General features: G+C 37.9%; 3 protein-coding genes and 1 pseudogene across 3 annotated transcripts; 3 read left to right on the forward strand and 1 right to left on the reverse strand.

The window, feature by feature from the left end:
• Positions 1–765: 765 nt before the first annotated feature.
• On the forward strand, positions 766–2,882 carry EXO70G2 (exocyst subunit exo70 family protein G2). Its single transcript, XM_086242153.1, has one exon. The coding sequence runs from the start codon at positions 772–774 to the stop codon at positions 2,779–2,781; it is 2,010 nt and encodes a 669-aa protein (XP_086098279.1). The 5' UTR covers positions 766–771; the 3' UTR covers positions 2,782–2,882.
• Positions 2,883–3,373: 491 nt separating this feature from the next.
• LOC147287707 (RNA binding (RRM/RBD/RNP motifs) family protein) lies at positions 3,374–8,597 on the reverse strand. The gene is made up of 11 exons (XM_086241618.1): positions 8,382–8,597; positions 7,629–7,729; positions 7,413–7,533; positions 7,090–7,332; positions 6,910–7,003; positions 6,241–6,755; positions 5,950–6,061; positions 5,321–5,367; positions 4,781–4,887; positions 4,590–4,677; positions 3,374–4,094 (listed from the first exon to the last, which is right to left on the reverse strand). The coding sequence occupies exons 1-11, from the start codon at positions 8,511–8,513 to the stop codon at positions 3,801–3,803; spliced, it is 1,854 nt and encodes a 617-aa protein (XP_086097744.1). The 5' UTR covers positions 8,514–8,597; the 3' UTR covers positions 3,374–3,800.
• Positions 8,598–10,074: 1,477 nt separating this feature from the next.
• Positions 10,075–11,421, forward strand: LOC147287708 (UDP-glycosyltransferase 90A1-like; annotated as a pseudogene).
• A 1,933-nt stretch (positions 11,422–13,354) lies between these two features.
• On the forward strand, positions 13,355–14,864 carry LOC147287709 (UDP-glycosyltransferase 90A1-like). The gene has a single exon (XM_086240041.1). It carries the CDS (start codon positions 13,355–13,357, stop codon positions 14,813–14,815), a length of 1,461 nt encoding a protein of 486 aa, XP_086096167.1. The 3' UTR covers positions 14,816–14,864.
• Positions 14,865–14,921: the final 57 nt, after the last annotated feature.

A 14,921-nucleotide genomic window follows, 5' to 3' on the forward strand; every position in this document is an offset into this window, starting at 1 on the left:
TTGCCATCACTTTTTCTTGGCTTGTTTTGCTATAACTTTTTTTATATAAAAAGAAAAGAGATTTTAAGGGATGATCATAGAGATTAAATAAAGTAACAAAAATGGTTGTTTTCCCTACTCTCTAGGGAAGTTAGTTTCATGGCAGATCTCCTTGCTATACCGAGTAGATTGGAGACCTTTGGCCATACCTTGGATCATTCATTTCCTTCAACTATGATCCATCTTTGTCGTAGAGATGTTATGAGAATTGGTTGTGTTAGCACTTGTCGTTGTAAGTTTTCCTTTCGTCAAACAAACAACAAACTGAAGGCTGATCTCTAATATTGAGTTTGTAGTATCTTCCAGAAATATAAATTTTTTTTGAGTTTTCACCATCCTAATGATTATAATTAATGATGATCTGAGAAAATTAGAAGGACGTATTTATATATGTACATATGTATGATCAAATTAATTTCCATAACCCATTGCTTGGTGGTTGGGGTCCCCAAGGTGTTATGTTTGTTTGTTTGTAAGTAAGTATCAGGAATCAAGGAAATTCATTGCTTGGTAGTTGAAGGACCTTGTGGTGTTTGCTTTGCAAGTGAGAGTTGGTTTGAATATGGTGTTATTTTTATTTGATTTGGTAAGTTTGGTGGAAAGTAAATGAGTAGTGTAGAAGAAACCCTGAGAGAGTTTTTTACTGCACTCTTCTAAAATCTTAGTGTACTATAAAAGTTCACAAGTTAGTCAATTGTTGGGGATTCTGAGATAACAGTACTTCTTTTGGCAATGGCTGATGTTGAAAGCCTTGACAATCTCAAAGCTGCCCAACAATTCTTGAAGGCTAGCCTAGAGAAATCAACAGCTATTTCTTTAAAGCTAGATGAAATTGGGCCAAGGTTGGAAGACATGAAGCAGAGATTGCCATCTTTGGAAGATGCAATTAAACCCATCCCCATGCAGAAATGTGGATATTTTGCAATCAGGGACCAAATCAATGGTGCCATTGGCCCTGCTGCTGCTGTTCTGAAAGTCTATGATGTTGTTTGTGAGCTTGAGAAGTCACTCTCTCTTGAACTATGTTCTGATCTTCCTGCTTATCTTGCAGCCACGAAACAGCTTGAAGAAGCATTGAGATTTCTTGCTGACAATTGTGGGCTGGCCATTCAGTGGCTGGAGGACATTGTTGAGATTTTGGAAGGCACTGCTTTTTCCAATGATCAAAGACTCTTGAATGTGAAGAAATCTCTGAGAATTCTTCAGGAGTTGCATGCAATCGAGGGGTGTGCTCGTCTTGATGGAGGGCTTCTCAATGCTGCGTTCAACAAGCTTGAAACTGAATTCAGAAGTCTATTGATGAAGAACAGTGGTAGGATGATTATGTCATCCTCATCAGTCACACAGACAGTTCCTGTAAGTCAAAAGCTTCAAGCCATAGTTGAGAGACTGAACGCTGCTGATCGGCTTGAAAAGTGCATATTGTTGTATGTTGAAGTTCGGGGTTTGAATGCTAGAAGAAGCTTGCAGGCTCTTGATCTGGATTACCTTGAGGTACAGATCTCAGAATTTGATGATATGCAAAGCATTGACTCTTACATTGGTCAATGGGGCAAGCATTTGGAGTTGGTTGTGAAGCATCTACTTGAGCTTGAGTACAAACTCTGCAACAGTGTCTTTGAGAAGATAGGCTCAGATGCTTGGAAGCGCTGCTTTGCAAGAATTTCTCAAGAGTTCAGACTTATTTCTTTCCTTCAATTTGGAAAGAATGTCACCAAGATGAAGAATGACCCCATCAAGCTCTTGAAGCTATTAGATATATTTTTAGTTTTGGAAAATCTAAGAATGAATTTCAACCGGCTCTTCGGTGGGGAGGCCTGCACTGAAATTCAGACCCTGACTAGAGATCTAATCAAGGGAGTAGTCAATGGTGCTTGCGAGATTTTCTGGGAACTTCCTAGCCAAGTGGAGTTGCAAAAGCGATTTTCACCTCCTTCAGATGGTGGTATTCCTCAGCTAGTAAGCTTTATAACTAATTACTGTAATCAAATTTTAGGGGATTACTATAGGCCAAGCTTGACCCAAGTCTTGCAGATCCATCAAAGTTGGAAACCAGATAAGTATGATGATAATCTTCTTTCCAACCAGATTTATACTATAATGAAGGAAATTGGGCTAAATTTGGATGCATGGTCCAAGGCCTATGAAGACATCTCACTGTCTTATCTTTTCATGATGAACAATCACTGCCATTTCTGCCAATTGAAAGGCACAAAGCTTGGGGACATAATGGGAGATTCTTGGGTAGGAGCTCATGAGCAATACAAGGATTACTATGCAGCTCTCTACTTGAGAGAGAGCTGGGGAAAGCTTCTGCCTCTACTAACCCAAAATGGTTTAAATAGTTCACTTCCTGTTGGGAGATCAGCAACTGATCATCATCAGGAGTCTGAAAAGAAGAGGCTCAAGGCATTCACTGAGGGCTTTGATGAAAGGTACAAGAAGCACTCCAACTGGGTCATATCAGATGAAAGCTTGAGACACAAGGTATGTCAGATTTTGGTGCAGGCAGTTGTACCTGTTTACAGGAGCTACATGCAGAAGTATGGGGTTTTGGTTGAACAAAATGCAAGTGGTAGTAAGCATGCGAAGCACACCCCACAAAGCTTGGAGAATATGCTCAGCTCTCTGTTTCAGCCCCACAAGCTTAGGAAGCATTGCAGCACCAAAGATATGCACTTTATTGGTAAACTGAAAAATGTTGTGACCAATCAGTTTCGTGTAACTCTTACAGCAATGTGACTAATATTGTATGCTAGTTTTTTGGTGGAGGGCAAAAGCTAGTTAGTTAGCCCTGTGATCATATTGTATTTAATCTATGTGCCTGATCAAAATGAAAGGCACTGTATTTATTCAAAATTTAAATGTAGGGAAGATACTCCACTAAGAACTTAATCATTTGCTTACCAAAAAAATGAGAGCACTTGATCATTTGCTGCCCTTCTGTGGGGTACAAGCATATATATGCATGTTCATCAGCTTCTGCAGAGTGCCACTTGGCTCATCAATTGAGTGCACTTGATTTCATCTTCTATTTTTGTCCCTCCCTTTTTTCCCCAAGATGGTATGGTGGCAGGTCCGTTATTTTTCTTTAATTTTGAAAAGGACTCTTGCTTTTATTTTAAGTTAATATGACTTTTTTGAGGGAATAAGTTAATATGACTTTGAAGCTTCAGCAATATTCTAACTACAGATTTAGAATGTTATGAGGTTTCTTGACAAGGACATTCTCCCATCTAGGTCAAGAATGAAGAATGGGGTTCGAATGGGTCTAATTATTTTTGTACGTAATGTCAATGAGAAGTACAAAAGGTCCTAATCAATACATGACATCCTCATCTGAAAATCTGAAATTATCTGCAAAGCAATTGCTGAACAATGTAAACAGTCAAATCATTTTTACAAACCAACACAGTAATCTTTCATGTTGTGCGGCTGTGCTGCTGTGCAACTCTACATATGCCAAAGGAGCAAATATGATATATCCTCAAGAGTCAAGAGGAAGTAGATCACAGATGCCGCATGTGAATGAAAAGGCATGCCGACATTTCCAAGTTGATCCGACCCAAAAATAATAAAAATAGAAAACAGCTTTCAAATGTTTAGAAGTAGTAGATTTTCTAGATCAAGCTAATCTCCTCCTAACTTCCATATATCTAGCACAGTATAGTTAATATCTACTTTTCAGACCAAATGAAAGCAAAAGAGTAAAGAACTACTTTAATCAGCTGTATGCTATCCCAATGATGATATTCCGAAAACTAAGTGCTTGCAGTTGCAGGGGGCTCTATTGATGAAGTATTCCCTTCTGCGTGTGAGCTAGAAGGATGTTGTTCGTGGGCAGAAGAGGAAACTCCTTCAACACTAGCTGGGGCTGATGGTTCTGATGGATCCGTGTCGTGCCCTCTCTGCCATTTTAGATTAGAGCTCAAATGGTGTGGCTTGTTGGGGATAGCGTTTCTGTTTCCATGTGGTACACATGCGTGGAAAGCCTTTCTGGCAAGCTGGGTTGGTGCTGCTGATGCCACGCGAGCTACTTCTGCTTTCCTTAGCACCTATACAAAAAGAAAACAAGTGGAAAGAAAAAGAAAATATCAATATTAAGATCCTAGCCTATAGAATATTGTTGTCAGTTATCCAAAGGTGAATCTCAAACTTAAAAACTAAGATCCTCGTGACTAAAAGGATCTGCAACCATCTTGTGCCCCTTGATTGGAAAATTTAATAAAAGAATGGGTGAATTGGTAGAGAATAAAAAGGGATAGAATGTGAAACATGAGGGATGCACATGGGTAAAAAGAGCTTGTCAAAGAAAAGAGGAATTTCATCTATTCCATCCTCTAAAAATAAGAATAAAAATCTTCTTGACGGTTGACTATCTGGTTTACTACTCTCAACCAAATCAATCTTCATAAGACCACCCTTAGTCAATTTCTTTCCTTCTTTCTTTCAATATTTTATTTTCATTTTTTATTTTTGGTTTCCCAATTTTTTATCTTTAGTACCACATCAATAACCTAATTGATCCTTTGAGATAAGGAATTGCTCACCTTTACAGTCCTTGAATAAAATGTTGTCCCACTCAATGCCACTGCTTTGTCAACAGATTCCTTGCTAGCAAAAGTAACATAAGCAGACCTACAAATATAACTGTGATGAACTCCCAGACCCAATATAAAACATACAAACGGAATAGTACTAGTCAGTAACCATAAAGAATATATGACTAAGTGAATGTTACCCTTTTGGCTTAGCAGTTACTATGTCTGTCAGAATCACCACATTGACAACCACTCCACACTTGGCAAAGTGCAATGACAAAGCTTCTCTAGTTGCTGAAAAATGTACCTGTTTTATTTTTTTAAACAGTATATGGTAAGCTTATGAGATGCTTAGAACAAAAAATGCAGAATTTAAAAAAGTCAAATAAAGTAGAAGGAATTATAGAAATCTTCATGGAATTTAATCATGAACACTTTACACTTATTAAAACAGATGTGTTCAACAGTTCCCCTGCTTTCTGGTTAGATTACCTAGTGAACAGATAACTAGCTTAACAGGCAAGAATTTTCTAGATGGGAAAGAAGAAAATTGAAAGTAAAACTGCCTCCAAACAGCCATTTAAGTTATAATTTATGATAAGCAAACACCCACGTCAGTTAAAAGACAGAATTTACGATACAAAGTCTGCATAGCATTGCTCATGTAACAATGCTTTAAATATGCATACTTTCCAAGATGACTTTATGGTATTCAAAATCAAAGTTTTCATTGAGCTTACATTTGTCACTAATACAGTTCTTGACTCAAAGGTTTCCTTTAATACACCTGAAAATGCACAAGGGCGTTAGAAGTTAGAACTTAGATTCCTGCAACAAGTCAAGCTTGGCATAATAATGATTGCCAGTCACTAAAGGTAGATTAATCAAATGAGTATTGATCAAGAGAGGAAAAATATGCATTTTGAATGAGGAAGAATAGAAGAAATAATAGAGACGTGATTATAGGTTCTGACTGATTTAAACATAAAATAAATGCTTACATATTCATAACATTTTCGTGTTTCTAAGAAAGTTTTAATTTCTTTAAAGATTTTGAAAAATCCCCAACAATGCACACAATCAGATTAGGACTCTATTGTGTATAATCCTCTTCTCGTAGTTTTGTGCTTTCATCCTCTGCAAAGGTAATTGAAGAAGTTCCATGCACACACACTATTAAACTATCATGCAAACACCATCAGTATAGTTTCATTCTCTCACGACACATCCACCCAACACCAACTGCCCGCCTACGTTTTCTTTCTGAAACACACATCAGTTTCTAGTTCTGGACAAAATTGAAAGCATTTATAAGTAGAAGCAAATTTCATACTTTAGCAAATTGGTCCAAGTTATAGAGAGGCTTTACCAGAATTCAACAAATTATTTCCATCTTTTTTTTCTATTTCCACCTGCTTTGACTGAAGCTTTGACATTTCCATTTCAATTTGATGCAATCTTTGTTTCACATCAAGCACTTCCTGTGGTAAAAAATTCAAAACTTCAACATTGTTACCAACCCAGTCAAGGAGACAAAAAAGAAGTTGATTCTTAAACTCAATTCTATCGCATAATTCAATCCTCATAGCTAGGACAGAGGTTAGTAGTAACCTTTCCTTTTCTTTCTAATAAACCATTATCTAGCAGGAAGAGGACATACCGACACCAGTTTTTGAGTATTCTTCAAACCATTTGTGGTCAAGTTTGATTTCTTGGAATCCTGTGAGATATCCTTGCATTGAGGATCCATGTTCCCCTCATCCACCAAAGAAACTGAATCAGTACTAGGGCCTGTACTGATTTCACCAAAGAGCCTCTTCCGTCCAATATTATTTGCAATAAGAGGTTCACTCGCTGCACCACCAACATGCTCCAATTTCTCCGCCTCAACAGGGTAACTGTAAAACCTATTCTTACCAAGAGCAGGAACTTCAGAATTCCTCTTTGGAACTGTTAATGCAAGCCGGTTTTGGACTTTGTCTTCTTGCTTCTTATGGCCAACACCATAAAAGTCAACACTCTTTTGCCTTACAGATATGTCCTCACATGGCTTGCCCAGTCTATCCCAAACACTACCCCGAGATTTTTCACTATATAGGGATCCTATACGTACAAATCTTGGTGACAGACTACTTCCTAAACTGTTACTGGCACAAATCTGTTTAGAAGAAGGCCCTGCATGAGGAAACCATGAAAGAGTTCAACATGATTGGCTCATAAGCAAAGGAAAGTTACAAAGCATTTATAAACAGGCAATTATACATACATATGCACATATTTACATATACATAATTTTCTAAGCACGTATTTAGGTAATCTGGCATGGTACCTAATATGGAGAATTGTGTATTCTTAGACACAGCCTCTCTTTTTGGTAAATGTAAAAGCTCTTTAGGCATCCCACAGCATTTGCGATTGACAATCTGCTCTACAATAAGAAAATTCTGAACTTACAAAGGGAAATTTTGTTTAAAATCACTGAGAGCATTAAACAGTTTAATCAGCCAACCTGGTTAATTTTACTTTTAGACTGAGTGCTTTGATCTCCCTCGCCATTGATATTTTCAGTTGCAATAACTCTTCTCGAAATTTCATTTCTGGATGTCTGTGACAATACTGTCTTTCTATTCACCTCACTCAAAGGGGTAGAAAAAGAGGCACAGTGTTGAGAGCCTTTAGCACATTTCATAGCATTAGAAGAAACAGGATCACAGGCAGGAGTTGGAACGTGGTAGATCTTATCATCTTTCATCTGCCAAGGGCAACTATATTAAAGAAACCTCCTAAAACTTTATCATGCATAAAGAAATAAACTCGGATAACTGATAGTACCAACAGTTCAGCAAGGCCAGTAGAATGACTCTGGGGATTAATGTCAGGAACTTCACTTATATATAATAAGCCACTGTCAGTAGAAGAGTGACCAGCATATTCCAAGAGAAGACTCCATAACCTACATTGAAGGGATTATCATATGTTTTCAAAATTGAGTTAGCATGATAAAGAAGATAGTTACAACTAGTCAAGAGAGTTTAAAAATCAGGGTACCAGGATACAAATTCTACACTCCTCTTGCCAAGAAATGCCTCTAAATCATCTCTTGCCTGATATTGATGCTTTCCATTACAAACCAGCACTGTAATATACTCCTAAAATAATAAACTCATCACTCTTAGTGAAAGTCATCAAGAAGCAATTTGACCATACCACAAAAAAATTTTGTTACCTAGAAGAGAATGAATAATCATGCACATGCATTTAAACATGAAATTTCAAATCAAGTTTAACAACATGAAGAAATAGATAAAATACATTGGATACACTCAGAAATTGACTAGTATTCAATGTTGGAGTACCAATTCCAAATTCCTTTTCTACTCCTTGTAACTCTGTTAAAATTAGCCTACATAAATTATTCACTTACATTGTCAAAATCTGATTGCAATTGTTTGAACTCTTAACACTCCTACACTATCAGAGGACATGATTTCTTCTTGTACACTCAACTTCTTTCAATTACAGGAGAAGCTATGGAAGCTCTTGCTCTCTCTACGATATATACACAATGCACGTAACTCTGAGACTAATAACTTCAATTCAAATACCTAATGTTAATTAGTCAGCATTCGATTCTCATAGCAACATAGCGCAAAATGCTAATTTCTTTGTCTACATTTTCTCAGCAACCAAACGAAGAGTTATCAAAGTGAATCACTCACACATTTTCCCGAAGCATCAATTATCTTTCTTTAATTAGACTCAGAAAATGGAAATAAACATTGAAAAGGATGAGAAAATTACAGCGAGGACGTCGTCTCTGTAATCGGAGAGAAATTCAAGAAGCTTTCGAGAAATGGAGGATTTGAGCTTCGTAGCCAAACGTGATTTCGCGTGGATCTTGAAGGACTTAGGGTTCTCGGAGAAAATATCCATGGCGAAATGTCGTATTGTCGTTTCGTTTGCTCTCTCTCTCCTCTCAGCTCTGTCACTCACTCGCAATTCTTTTCGCAACCCATGAGTGACTGAAGGAGCCAGTGATGCTTATGAGAATGCTGGTCGCGTTGTTTTGTACCATTTTGACCATAAATTTTTAATGATAAAATAATAAATAATTTATTCTCAAAAAAATTTAATAATAATAAATAATTCTACTGACTACTGCGTCCTCTCTTTTTTGAAGGGACTTTTTTGTTGGTCGAATCATTTTTTTAGGGACTTAAGAATAGGTACATAACAATTAACAAGTGGCCCAAAAAACAAAAGAATAGGTACATAACACATATTCTTAATTTCTTCATTAAAAAAACAAGCATGTACCAAAAAAACTCAACTATAACCCTTTTTATATCATATTTATATCTTTAGGTATTTTGATTATTTTGCACATTAAGCATTAGCATTCATACTTTATTGCACCAACAATTGTATCAATTTGAAGTAGAATTATAATAATGTGTAAAAGTTATAAACACTAGTATCAACCTTGTACCATTGTATCATATTTATATCTTTAGGCATCTCATTTTGTACTTTGAAATATTATCGTTTAAACCTTGTTACACTTTAATTATACTCTTCAAACTAAAGTGTAGTAATGTGTGAAAGTTTCAACAATGATACTCTTTTTGTATCATATATATTTGTACCTTTATATATATATATATTTTTTTTTATGCATTACCTTTCGTATATTGTTAACAATCTTGTCATTAAAACTAAAATTGTAGTAATGTGTACAAGTTTTAGAGTTAATTGAAGAAATTGAAACACCAATACGTACCCTTATTCTTATATATATTTGTTCCTTTAGAAATACACCAACAATTATATTCTTCAAAATAAAGTTGCAGTAAAGTGTAAAAGTCTTATAATCATTTGGAGAAGTTAAAATACCAGTACTCGATTTTCTTGTATCATATTTATATCTTTAGACGTTATATTTTATATTTGGATGCATTACCCTTCATATCTTGTTACACAAATAATTGTACATTTTAATGTCTAAAAGTTTTATAGTTAAGAAGAAACTAAAGCATAAGAACTCATCTTTTATATATCATGAAGGTTCAAATTAAAATGGCTAAAGGTATAAATATTTAAGGAAATGGCCGGATTACATTTGCAAAAACCAAAAAAAAAAAAAAAAAATCTATTTACTCAGCAAAATAGGCAAATTAAGTGCATAGAATTGAAGGAGCAGGTAGGATATATTTGCATGTACTTTGAAGTTTGAAATTAATTAAAAGGTGGCTGACAAAATCTGCATATTTATGAAAGGCTGAAAGCTATTAAATTAACTGGATTTCTATCATAAATGTCTAGGCCACTTTCTTTCATACATACAAGATTGTATAGCAAAGTACAATTAAAAAGAAATCTGAATATAGAACTAGAAGACATGCATGCATAGTTTAAAAAATAATTTAGTCAACTCTATAAATATAACCCAACTTTTGCAGTTCAATTTTCACACAAAGAAGACATAGTTTTAGTCATGGCAGCTCCACCACCTCAAGTAGTAATTTTCCCATTCAGGGCTCAAGGCCACACTATCCCATTACTAGACATATCCAAGGCATTGTCAAAGCGTGGCCTCAAAGTGACCATCATCACCACCCCATCAAACGCACCGTTCATTCACTCCAAAGTTTCCACCCACTCATCATCGATCATCGTTTCAGTCATACCATTCCCAAACGACGTCGCTCAGCTTCCTCCAGGCTGTGAAAACACCGCCGACCTTCGATGGATTACGTGCCTGCCTTCGTTTCCGCCACCAAGAAAATGAAACGACCGTTCGAAGCTCTTCTCAAAGAGATGGTTCAGCATTCCTCGCGTTGGGTTTCACGGAACGGGTGTGTTTCCCGTGCTCGTTCAGTCGTTCTTAAAGCTGTTCTCTCATGCACGTCCCTCGCGGAACGACGTCGGATGCGAACTCTGTTATAGAGTTACCGAATTTAACACTTCCATTCGGGTTGAATATACCCGACTTAGTCGGCTTATACTCGGATCCGGGTGACCCGGTATCACAGACCATATTAGAGGGTGACGAAGCGGATAAGCAGAGCTGGGGCTTTATTGTGAATAGCTTTCAGGAGCTTGAAGATGAGTACGTGGCTGCATTTGAAGCTTTGCACAAACAGCCCAAAGCATGGCGTGTGGGGCCAACTCTGCTCTATGATTATGTTCGAAAAGAAGGAAGTAGTGGGTCCCATGAGAAGAATCAATCCTGTCCGTACATCAAGTGGCTGGATGAGCAAGATGGATCCGGTGCGGTGATCTACGTGGCATTCGGTACGCAATCACGATTGTCGGAAGAACAGATGGACGAGATCGCTTATGGGCTGGAGATGGCAGGGCATCCGCACATTTGGACCGTTCAATCCGGGAAGTGGGCTCCAGCCGTAGGATGGGAGAGGAAGCTGGAACTGAGGAGAGGGTTGGTCGTACGCGATTGGGTGGACCAGCGGAGGATCCTAGCACACCCAAAGGTGGTGGGTTTTTGAGCCACTGTGGGAGGAACTCGGTGTTGGAGAGCTTGTCAATAGGGGTCCCACTATTGGCTTGGCCAATGGGAGCAGAGCAACCGCTGAATGCAAAGTTTGTTGCAATGGGACTGAATGCAGGGTTCATGGTTCCAGAAGAGAAGATCACGACCGTCGATCGCCTTGTGATTTGTGACCGAGTGAAGGAGTTGATGGGAGGTCAGAAAGGGAGGAGGGCTAGGGAGCGGGCACGGGAATTGGGAACCATGGCAAGGCATGCCGTGGCGAAAGGTGGATCGTCCGATAAGAACTTGGATGAATTGATCGAATGCCTCATTGCCAACCGAAGGGATTAATATCCGAGGTCTTTTCTAACGATTTATATGAATAAAAAATTAAAATTAAATATCAAATGCCAATAATTTTTAGCAAAACAGTAAAACATTAAATCTTTTTTAGTTTAAGTGCTAATTTAGAGTAAGACATTTTGAATTATACAACAAATTTGTACGAAACATACAACTTTTGTTGTCGAGCGTTCGGTGTGTTTGATATGTAGTTGTGACTATCATGCAGTCATGATTGTAATTACATGAATTAAGTTCATAAAATTCAGAGTTTATAGTTGTTTAAGGCTTTTGATTTAGGTTTAGGGACTAGATAAAGTCCTACAATCTATAGACTAAATATTAAAGTTTATACCTTAAACCATAATACAAGCACTAAAGAAAAAAAAAAACAAAAAAATGTACTAAGCTGTGACTATGTTATAGTAAAATAGTTGTTATAGTTGTACAGTCACAGTTGAATAATATTGTCAGAGTATTTAGTAAATAGTTTCAAACGCTTGGTAAAATCATATTTTTAAAAGTGGTACTAAAACTTAAATTTGGTATCTAAAGCAAAATAACATAACATTTTGATAGTTAAAATAAAAGATCATTGAAATTTGGTACTTATAGTCAACATGGACGAAAGTTGGCCTTAGTGATCCGACGGTGCCAAGTGGAAGGGCCGTCGCTCAACGGATAAAAGTTACTTTCGGGATAACAGGCTGATCTTCCCCCAAGAGCTCACAAGGGTGATCTTTTTGTCGACGGATGCTCCTATTACACTTGTCCTCTGTAAAGGATGATCGAGAACCAACTATGTGGCATCTACATCGAAAATTCAAGTATTGTATACGTCATTAGTCTGATCCTTTGTAGGAATTACCCGTAATAACGAACTTGCAAAATGAATCTCGTATAAATTAGAGTTTTACTTTTATTAATCATTCACCTGTGTGTGTGTGTGAACAATTTTAAACATAAAAATTTATGACTGACAATGGTATTCATAGGCGTGAAAAACTGATGTTAGCATTTATGGACCTAGAGGGGTTGACATTGGCTGTAGCCCACCCCATTTTAGACAAGCGAGTCCTGATGTTTGAAGACTCAAGCATTCCTCTTTCTTTATTATGTCTACCTTCTGCTTCTTCAATGTTTCATAAAATGGCGCGCTTCCATAATTATAACCTAAAGTCATTACATATCGAACCTTCTCATCTTCTTTAATGTCCCATTATTGGTAATTGGCTCCCACTATCTACATTTAATTAAGTTATGTAACCTGAGGATTAATTAATTGGTAAATGTCTCAATATGTAACCCGGCCATGTACAACAAAATCTTGATCGATATTATGTTATAGTTTTTTCAACGCGTAATCTCAATTCATAAGCGCAAACGCAAATATTTGGATAACTGAACTAGTCACAATTAGAGGCTTATTATAGTTTGTTCTTATTTATTTTGTTTATTAAATGTATGTTCATGTTGTGTGTATATTTTCTGTCTGCTTATTAAAAGATATTCTACAACCTGACAAAATAGGACGAACTCTAATAAAAATAATTTATAGGATCCATTTGTTTTTTTATGATCACAACTATATAATTTTTCAATTAAAGCCCCACACAGTGCATCTGGCTTAGCAAAAATATTGCTCCTAAAGCCAAATGCAGAGAATTGAATTGAAGGCTCGGTAATTAAATTAGTCAATATAGTCAAATTTGCAAAGAAAATCCATTTACTCAGCAAATTAAATGGGGCAAAGTACTTTGAATAATCACTAAATTTTTTCTTTTATGAAAAATAATTAGTAGATTCAAAGCATAAATATCTGTATTTTGATTCAGATCACTAATCTAACTCTATAAATAAAACCCAAGTTGAAATTTCCCCACTCGTACCAAGTCGAAGCAATTCAATTCAATTTTTACATAAACAAGACATAGTTTTAGTCATGGCAGTTCCTACTTCACCACCACCCCATGTAGTAATCTTCCCATTCATGGCTCAAGGTCACACCATCCCATTGCTAGACATATCCAAAACATTGTCAAGGCGTGGCCTCAAAGTCACCATCATCACCACCCCATTAAACGCACCGTTTGTTCACTCCAAAGTTTCCACCCACTCCTCAATCTCCATCTCAGTCATACCATTCCCAAACGACGTCGCAGAGCTTCCTCCAGGATGTGAAAACACTGCCGACCTTCCTTCAATGGCTTTATTCGCTCCCTTCATTTCAGCCACCAAACAAATGAAACGACCGTTCGAAACTCTTCTTAGAGAAATGGTCGACAGTGGGTGGGGCCCAGTTTGCGTGATATCCGACTTCTTCCTCGGTTGGACGCTGGACACGTGTCGCTCGTTCGGCATTCCTCGTGTTGTGTCTCATGGAATGGGTGTGTTGCCCATGCTCATTCTCAAAACCGCTTCTTTGCATGTCGCATGCACAACGACGTCGTACCCGGACTCTATAGTACAGTTACCAAATTTGAGACTTCCATTCACGTTGAATATATCCGACTTATCGGGCCGACACCCGGATCCGGATGACCCGCTATCACGTATCATATCAGAGTCCGAGGAAGCGGATAAGAACAGCTGGGGGGTCATTGTGAATAGCTTTCAAGAGCTTGAAGATGATGAGTACGTGACTGCATTTGAAGCCTTGCACAATAAAGCCAAAGCATGGTGTGTGGGGCCAGTTCTACTCTATGATTATATTCAAGAAGAAGGAAGTGGTGGGTCCCATGAGAAGAATCAATCCTGTCCGTACATCAAGTGGCTGGATGAGCAAGATGGATCCGGTGCGGTGATCTATGTGGCGTTTGGTACACAAGCACGATTGTCGGAGAATCAGATGGATGAGATCGCTTATGGGCTGGAGATGGCAGGGCATCGGTTCATTTGGGCCGTTGGATCGAGGAAGTGGGCTCCAGCTGAAGGATGGGAGAGAAGGGTAGAAGGGAGAGGGTTGGTTGAACGCAATTGGGTAGACCAACGGAGTATACTAGCACACCCAATGGTGGGAGGGTTTTTGAGTCACTGTGGGTGGAACTCGGTGTTAGAGAGCTTGTCAATGGGGGTCCCACTATTGGCTTGGCCAATGGGAGCAGAGCAACCACTGAATGCCAAGTTTGTTGCAATGGGATTGAAAGCAGGGTTGATGGTCTCACAAGAGAAGATCACAACCGTTGACCGTCACGTGATTTGTGATGGGGTGAAGGAGTTGATGGGAGGTGAGGAAGGGAGGAGGGCTCGGGAGAGGGCACGAGAATTAGGTACCATGGCAAGGCATGCAGTGGCAAAAGGTGGATCGTCGGACAAGAACTTTGATAAATTGATCAAATGCCTCATTAACAACAGAAGAGAACAAAATCCCAAGGTCTCTTTGACTGTTGATATGTATGATTAGAGTTTTACTTGCATCAATCGTTCACGCGCGTGTAGACAATTTTCACCCATTGATTGCCATGAGCCTATGAGATTAAAATAGGAGACTCATCAATGACCGACTAATA

The sequence above is a fragment of the Dryas octopetala genome, chromosome 4, assembly GCF_963921425.1.
Source record: "Dryas octopetala chromosome 4, drDryOcto1.1, whole genome shotgun sequence".
Taxonomy (NCBI): domain Eukaryota; kingdom Viridiplantae; phylum Streptophyta; class Magnoliopsida; order Rosales; family Rosaceae; genus Dryas; species Dryas octopetala.